The sequence below is a fragment of the Piliocolobus tephrosceles genome, chromosome 13, assembly GCF_002776525.5.
Source record: "Piliocolobus tephrosceles isolate RC106 chromosome 13, ASM277652v3, whole genome shotgun sequence".
In the NCBI taxonomy this organism is placed as follows: domain Eukaryota; kingdom Metazoa; phylum Chordata; class Mammalia; order Primates; family Cercopithecidae; genus Piliocolobus; species Piliocolobus tephrosceles.
In genome coordinates, this window is record NC_045446.1 from 58774561 (window position 1) to 58783526 (window position 8966).

Sequence of the window (8966 nt, forward strand, 5' to 3'; positions counted from 1 at the left end):
ATGGGATGCATCTATCTGGTCACCTTTGCCAAATCAAATCCATTGTCTCTGAATTTCAAAAATTTCTCTTGTTCTTAATGAAACTGCTCCCTGTGTGCCATTTATTGCTTACAATTCAGCGAAGATAACAATAATAATATTTTCAGCATTTGACAAAGCATTTTCACGTATTGTATATCTCCTTCAGTTCTCACAATGATCCTGTGAGGCAGATTTTAGTTTACTCCTTTCACATGTGAAGAAACTATGGCTTGAAAATGGTTAGATGCTTTGCTGAAAGTCACATGCAGACATATGGCAGAAATAGTACCTCAAACCAGGATCTTGACTTCTATTGTGGAGTTTATTCCATGACACAAGAACTATAGGTCCATGTAGATTTCCCATCTTCCCAGCCCTCTCACCGTCTGTTGTCATTGCAGTCTTCTCAGCAGCTGTAGTTGAAGGTATGGGCAATAACCATGTGTTCTCTTGGAGAGAAAAGCAAAATTTCCTTGGCTGTTTTAGATCTGTAGTGTTTCTTCTTTCTTAGACTATGTTCCAGGCTGACTTCTGCTCCTTTCCCTCACACTTAGAGACCTCTTCTTGCTGTTATTAAGGCTGCACCTTTTATGCCTAGAATATGAATCACTTGTCTCACATTCCAAAGCGCTCCCTGGCCCTAGTCCCAGGTATATGTGAGTCCTGTGTTTGTCTCTCACTTGAGAGGATTGTGGTACTTGAGGTATTGGGGATATTGGGGGATTCACATGATCTCTAAATCATTCCTTGTCTGCCCTATTATTTGATCACTCTGTACTTCCTACCTTTGGCCATGGGGTCCTGGAGTTTCTTCCTTGGCTCTGAAATAGCCACTGCTAACATGGCGATAGGAGGATGGCTTCCTAGCTTGGAAGTCAGTGGGTGTGAGCTGCAGTCTGATTCTGTCACTATAGGGAGCTATAGCCCTGGGAAATTTACTTTTTCCAGACATCAGTTTTCTAGTAAATAAAATGAATATGTTGAATGTAATATATGTTAGGGACATGAATAATGATGAATAATGTTGTACACTCTTAATGTAATAACCGGAAAAGAAGAACTGGAGGGCACATTTGCCAAAGTTTCTCATGATCTCAGTAAGGTGACTGTGGTATAGAATTTTTTGGCTTTCACATTATTGTTATTACCAGAGCTTTTGTTTATCCAGGTCACCACAACTCTGAGCTTTGTGTCTATCTCTGTACAACACCAACTTGAAGGAGCAGAAAATACAGGAGGTGGTAAAGCAGACAACCATTGAGATATCTGGTAAACGACCAAGTGAAGTGGACAGGAATATCCAAAGAAGAGCCTGATCAGTGTTGAAATTATCAGGGACCATATGTTATTCTTGTAACATATGTTATATGTAAACTTGATAGTCAAATGAAGCTTGGAAGAGTAGAATGTCTCTAAATTAAGGGATTTTTCAGATGTTAGAATTTTTGGCAATTTTAGATGAGGCTTAGTGGGATAAGACTGGAGAACTATTTGAGGTCAGCATTGATTGAATCAAGCACCTGAATTCAAAACTTGGGGATATGAGCTTAATGGGATAATTGTTATTCAACAACAAGCCCTGGGCATCTACTTAAACCTGTTTATGTGAATTTCCCCAGGTCACACATATTGTAGAATATCTAATACTAGAAACTGGTTTCTGAACTTCCTGTCTAATGCATTTGCCACTGGACAAATCTCACCCAATGCATTTCCCACTAACTTGCCTCTTCTGTGTTTGAAGACCTTGCAGAAATATTGACTAAACTGAAAATTATTTTTTACTCTTTTCTGAGAACTGTAGGGGAGAGTGATGTGGTGGTGATGGTGTCAGTGAGAGCATATGTCCTGAGCTCCCAACTGCTACATCACTGAATTTTACCAGCCTGCCTTTCTCTGCAATGTCACTTTGTACTTCCGTGTGAGATGATAACCACGGTTTTTCCCAATAATTCTGTTCTCTTCCCACATACTTTCTTCCTGGCTGGCATCCCAGGATTGACTGCCGCCCACATTTGGATCTCACTTCCCTTTTGCTTTATGTTTTTCCTGTCATTGACTGGGAATGGTGTCCTGCTTTGTCTCATTGGGACAGAACGCAGGCCTTCACCAGCCCATGTTTCTTTTTCTTGCCATGCTCTCCTTTGTCGACTTGGTCCTCTCTCTCTCCACACTGCCTAAGATGCTGGCTATTTTCTGGTTTGGTGCTACAGCCATCAGCTCCTACTCCTGTCTTTCCCAGATGTTCTTCACCCATGCATTCTCTGCCATGGAGTCATGGGTGCTAGTGGCCATGGCCCTGGACTGCTCTGTGGCCATGCGTTATGCAACCATCCTTACACCTGTTGTTGTTGCCAAGATTGGAGGCCTGGTGGTGTTGCGAGGGATGGGATTGACCATCTCCTTTCCAAGATTGGCTCATAGGCTGCCCTACTGTGGCTCTCACACACCTATACCTACTGTGAGCATATGGCAGTGGTGAAGCTGGCCTGTGGGGCCACCACTGTGGACAACCTCTATGCCTTTGCCATGGCAATCCTTCTTGGTGTGGGGGATGTGGCCTTTATTGCCTATTCTTATGGGCAGATTGTGAGGATTGCAATGCATTTTCCTTCACCTGAGGCACGTGCTAAAGCAGGCGGCACATGTATAGCCCATGTCTGTGTCATCCTCTTCTTCTATGGACCTGGCTTTCTTTCTGTGGTCATGCAGCACTTTGGACCATCCACAGCTTCTGCTGCAAAGGTCATCCTTGCCAATCTCTGCTTGCTCTTTCCGCCGGCACTGGATCCCTTTGTCTATGGCATGAAGACCAAGCAGATCTGGGAGCGGCTGTTGATGATTCTGAGCCCCAAGTGGATTGAGCCTACCTGAGTGTAGTTATCATTATCTGGACTTCAGGGGCCCGGGTGGCCCTCCCTCACTAGGTGAAAGCCCCATAGCCCAGGTCATGTGGAGAGAGTAAAAAGAAAGCAGGGAAAGTTATCCTAGGTGTTTGGAAGTTAGGAAATCTCTTCTGAGGCCTATGGTATTTATATATTGGGATGGAAAACAATTAGAAGGGCTGGGGTATCTCAACTGATCAATAAGCAGGAAATCTTTCTGATACCTTTTTCTTCTGAAAGTTTATTATTTGTGTTGGTAAGATAAATGCATCAGGTAATATGATGGATCTGAAGTCAAGTGTTTTAGGAGATCAGAAAGAGATGAGCTGGACATAGGAAAATATGGGGCACCTCCCACCACCACAGAGCTCACTCACAGCCAGTCCATGGGAAGAGACTGGCCTCTCTACCACCTATTTAGCTTCAGAGAAAGAAGGGTGGCTAACTATGGAGATAATCCTGAGTTCAAATTTATGAGAGAAATGCTTTAAAATATTCATGTTCCATATGACTAGATCCATTTCTCACTCTCTTGTTCATTTCCTTCCCAGTTCCTACCATTAATGTGTTTGTGTTATGCTCTTATGTATTTGCATATCCTTGAAATATATTAGTATTGTTTGAGTGTTATGTATTCCTAATATACGTAAATGCTTTTCTTTATTTCCTCAAATGTTTATACTCCCTCCAGGTGGGTTGTCCAGGCTCCTCCTAATAGAAATGCTTTTCCCTGCCCTTATTCTTGCTGTTTTTACTCATTTTGAACCTCAGTTCAAACCTCATCTCCTTAGAAAAGATTTTTTAAATTACATTAAATCATTTGTTTTCTGATCTCAGAGTACTGTGTGTTTCTTTTATTATCATTATAATTTATAATTATAATGTTTTTTGTTGGATAAATAATCTCTGTCTGCATTCCTACTAGATAGTGATTTCTACCTTATTCTTAAAATAGTTCTTGGCATATAATATGCTGTCAATAAACATGTGTTAATAAATAAGTTTCATTATTTTAATGCACTGTGTTACTAGCGTATTTCTTCTTTAGTCATATTAACGTAGTATGTGCTTTTGAATAAATGACTATGTATACTTTTATGACAGCGGACGTTCAACATATTTTTGTTAAAGAAATGAAAAAACATTGCTGTAACAATCACTATTAACACTATTTTCTTTACTACCATCATCACCACAAACATCACCTTAACTTAGTCTTTGCAAAAGTTGTAATTTCAAATGGCAGTATTTTGGATGTTGTGCAGGGGCATTGGAGGGCATAGTTACTATTATAAGACAGAATCACTGCTATAAGGGCTCAGAGGTCTCTAAGTGCTCTGGGCAAACTAGCTGTGAAGAATTCTATCCTGAGTATATTGTATTAGTGAGAAATCTTGATAACAAAGGTAGCTCCTGTGTGTTCAGCTCTTACTACATGGTACCTTGAATCCTTGAAGTAAAAACTTTGCAGATACACTCTTTCATTTAATGTTCACAAAATGCAAATGAAGCTGGTGTTATAATTAATCCTATTTTATGTCTGATGCAATGTTATGCTTCTTAATAAGTGGGGATCATTTATTTTTTCAGATCTCTTCTACCTTGGGCATGGTGGTGAGTTCAGTGTCTTTGTTCTGAAATATAATTTTCAGTTCTTTCCTGTAAAAGTAGACAAACAAATCAGCGAAGACTGGTGCTTCTTTGAGGTTCATGCCATTCATTCATATCATCCTCTACCACTCCTGGTTACTGTTATCTCTCCTCTACTTGCCTTCATCAAATGATGACATGGTCAAAATCTTCTCTGTTTTTTTTTTTTTCTTTTTTTTTTTGCCACCCATGACCCTGGTGGGAGACATCAGTATTTATGTGGATAATCCATTGAACAGTCTATCTTTTCATATTCTCAATTTCTTTATTCCCAAAGATACCTACCTCATCTACCCATTCTCATGACACATCCTTGAACCTCTGTAGAGATCACTGAATTTTCTTCCCCAAAGATCTCCTGCCATCTATGCTTAGCCTTGGCCTCTCCATTTTCATAAGATGTCATTTTGTTGATGAGATTTTTATCATATCTCAATCCTCTGCTTAAAATATTTCATGGATTTCCATGGCCCTTAAACATGGCCCAAAAGACCCAGTATATTCGGGTTCCTGCTTACACTTCAGGCTCAGTCCTGAGTACTACAGTCTCCAATTTTAAAAATTCTTTCAGATCTTTGAAAATATCGGAGTCCCTTTTCTTCTGCTCATGTTTTGTGCACGCAGCCTATCTCCATATCGCCCTTCACTTTAACCCAGGTCTTTAAGACCCAAGTCTTCTGGTCACTAACTTAAATTAACCCACTTTAAGACCCAAGTCTTCTGGTCACTAACTTAAATTGGAGAGGGATTTCCTGAACTCTCCATACTGGAGAGGTCCTTTTATTATATGCTTTTAAAACATCATAGTTTTAGTATATAACACTTATAATTGTAATTAATTCTATGATCATATACTTAACATATATCATCCCAAGAGCCATGAGAACCATTTTATCCTGTCATTTGTTTTTTTCCAACATCTAGTAGAGTACATGGAATTACTATATATTTAATATTTATTGAATAAATGGATAAATAGGGTGCCCCACAAGCTGTGAATGAGATACTTGTTGACTGGATGAATGGAAGGACTGTGCACTTGAGGCATTGTTCCCAAAGAGAATGTGGACACTGGGTGAAGTGGGAAGCTGCTTCAATCAGAGATGGAAATAAGAGAAGGGTCTATTTATGATGGGAAAATATGATAAAGGAGGCCTCAGTGCATCTCATGGGGAACTTCCTCAGATGGACTGTTGGAGGAGCCTCATTTGTCCCACATGTACCATGGCAATGGGGTTGAGGCCCTTGGGTTTGTCACCGTCCTATAGAGGAGAAATAAAGTGCTCAACTCACCTGAGGCAGGCAGCATTTGTCTTAGGTTGGCTTCTCCAGAAACAGACTCTGAAGCAGAGATTTGCATGCAGGAAGTTTATTGTGACATATACATGGTAACAATGACTGTCATGGAGTGAGAGGAGTGAAATGGGGCCAAAGAAGAAATGAAGCTGTGATCGAGTTGTCTCAGGTGCATTAGCTAACCAAATAGGACCTCTTGAGCTAGAATGATGTCTCAGTGTTGTTTATGATGAAGAAAGGGGGCCAGGACTTTATATTCTTATATCATCAGTCATTGGCTCTGAGGTGCTTGGGGAAGGAAAGGTAACCTTGGGTGAGACTGCTTTCTTTAGCCAAAGGAGAGTGAGTTAGTTATCAACTTCCAGAAGCCAACACTCCCTTCACCTGGAGGAACAGCACATTGAACCACAGCATTCGCTAAAGAATTTCCTGGGGTCTAAGATTGTTCTGTGAGAATGAGAAGTCTGAGCTCACAGAACAATGTGAAATTTCCCAGCTCACTGCACAAGGTTTCCTATCACCATCAGCATGTATAGGCTTAGGGGTAATGAACAATGCTGAACAGATATGGGCCACCTGGTTAGGTGTAGGAGCACTCTTCCTGCTTGGCCTCTCTGTCCAATCACTCATCCCTGTGGGCTGTCATTTTAGCTCTGTGTTCCTCTAGTCAATCTAGGAGCTACTTTTGGCTTTGCCCAGGTGTGTCTGTGAGACCTCTGGGACCTGCCAGTTGGTAATAACATCCTGCCTGCCCAGTGCCTTTCTCACAGTCACCATCACTGCCTTGGGAAGGTATCAAGAATGACCTTTCCTTTCGGGGTGATGATGACGGAACCAGTGACCCCTGGTGCACAGGAATTCAGGTGTGAAAAATGAGGTCAGTTTTGGGGCTCATGGTGGGGGAAGACTATAGCCAGCTGACTCCTACCCTTCTCATTGTCCTTGTGACAGGGGTTATTTTTTGGCTTGGCTAGTGTGGCTCAGAATTTCCTAATACCTCTGGTCTGACACTTCTTCATAGACTTTATTTCCCCCTGAATTAGAGTAGTTGTTCTCTCCAGGCCTGACTTCTCAAAATGAAGCCTCTCCTAGTTTCTACCATTTAGATGCTAGTGGGCAGGGAGGCTCTTCTATGAAATGTGACCTATTTCTCTATCCTTAATCTCCTTCTTAACAGTGGCCTGGACTCTATGACAGTGGGGATAAAAGATAGATAAGAAAGAACACAGACAGAGAGAGATTAGGGGGGTACTCATTGCTGCAAGTTAACTTGTGTGCCTACAGGTGCCTACCAATCTCTTTAAGCCTTCATGATTAGCCTGAGGCATTCACAGGACCATTTAGCATGGTCCTAGGTGGCATCCTCACCATCAAATATCATGCATGTAGATAGAGTTTACCCATGTCTTGCCAAAGCTAGTATTCATCTTTCACATCTTTGGGAAACTTTAGCTGTACAGACCTTGAGGGATGCATTTGATGTCCTCTCCCTCTGCCTCTCTGGCATTCAGACTGCTGTGCAGCCCTTCTGAGTAGAAAATCCTCTTCATCATTGTTATGCATAAGCTAAGGCAGAAGACCATTGTGGAGGCTGAACAGAGGACTCAGCGTGTTCCTGGAGATGAGCAGGGAGGGTTATAACAGAACCTTCCTGAGTCTGGGAATTTTCTCCCTTTCCTAGTTCTCTCTGTGTTGCTGAGTCTCCCTCCATGCTGACCCAAGACTTTAAAGGACACATCCTCAAAGAAAACCCAGAGACCAGAAGGACAGTGCCCTTTGCCAGGCTTACTATATTGATTATCTATGTGTCTCCAATTTGTGCAGTGAAGCTCTGCCTCTTAGTGCTTGATTTCTGTATCTTCCTCTCTTATGAGGTCTTTATCACGGACCCACTATTTCTGCGCCCTCCACTGCTCTTTTTCTGCCTAAGTCCTTGCCTCCTTTCCTCCCAACTATCAGAGTCCAAGTCACTGCTGATAAGGAGATTAAAGAGAGAGATAGACAAGTCACATCCCATAGAGGCCTCCCTGCCTGCTAGGAGCAGAAGTGACTACCAGTGACCACAGGAATCCCCTGATCTATGACACACCTAGGATTTCTTTATCACTTCTTTGAATGCAGGATAGTGATGAATCAGTGGAGATCTTTCTGCCATGAAGCACCCAGAACACCACTTAAGGTGAGGACTATTGACACTCAATCAGTAATCTCCTCAGATGGCAACACAGTGCTACATTATTCCTTTACTTAAATTCAGTCTCTACTTTATCAAACTTTCATGATCTTCAGCCTTTTAAGACACTCATACATTTACTTATTTATTATTTAATCTAATCATATAAATATTTATTCAACCAACATTACTGATTACCGACTGGATTCTAGGTGCTTCTGGAGCTTGCCCTGGGGCTGCTGCAATAAGCAAGGCATAGTCTCTGTTTTTTAAAGTGCAAAGTCATAAATGCAATGACAAAGTGGTAAAGATATCACAAAAGGAAAGAAAAGGGGACACATTATGCTGTCTTACAGAATTCAAGCACAACTTCACAGAAGATAGGTTGCTTAGATTGAATGTGGAAGAATAAGTATTCGTTCAACAGCATCAGCTCTTTGCTAATTGTCCCCTGCTTTCTGGTTAGAGAACTAAATAGAGCTTCACTTTTAGGTTTTGGGAATAAAGTGTCTTCAGCTTTTCTTCTAAGAGTTACAGAGTAATCTCTTATTTACTTTAATAATTAGCACTTAATAAGCAGATGTAGGCTTTTGCTCTAGTCTCACAAGCCATGTAGCATAAAAAAGAAGCAGATTATATTCAGGCTTGTATCTCTGCTCCTCTGCTTCACCTTCTGTAGTACAGTTTCAGTCTCACTGCTTTATTCACACTGCTTCTATTAAAGCCATGGGTGCCTTCCGCAAACACGTACCTGTTCCCCAACTTCTCAGCTATAAAACGAGAAATGAGCTGATGCTTGTAACAGAAGGGGAGTATCTAAGAAAGAGAATTAACTTTCTCAGTATGTGGAATATTAAGCACTGAAAGGTGATTTTTTTTTTTTGTAAGAGTGTGAAATATACAAGAAAAAAACAAACAACCCCATCCAAAAGTGGGGAAAG

At 41.2% G+C, this 8966-nt stretch overlaps 1 protein-coding gene across 1 annotated transcript; it reads left to right on the forward strand.

Moving 5' to 3' along the window:
- The first annotated feature begins 1947 nt into the window (after positions 1-1947).
- On the forward strand, positions 1948-2895 carry LOC111524677 (putative olfactory receptor 52P1). The gene is given in 3 exon segments (XM_023189908.1): positions 1948-2124; positions 2126-2468; positions 2471-2895. Coding segments are annotated over 3 exon segments (945 nt in total).
- The last annotated feature ends 6071 nt before the right edge of the window (positions 2896-8966 follow it).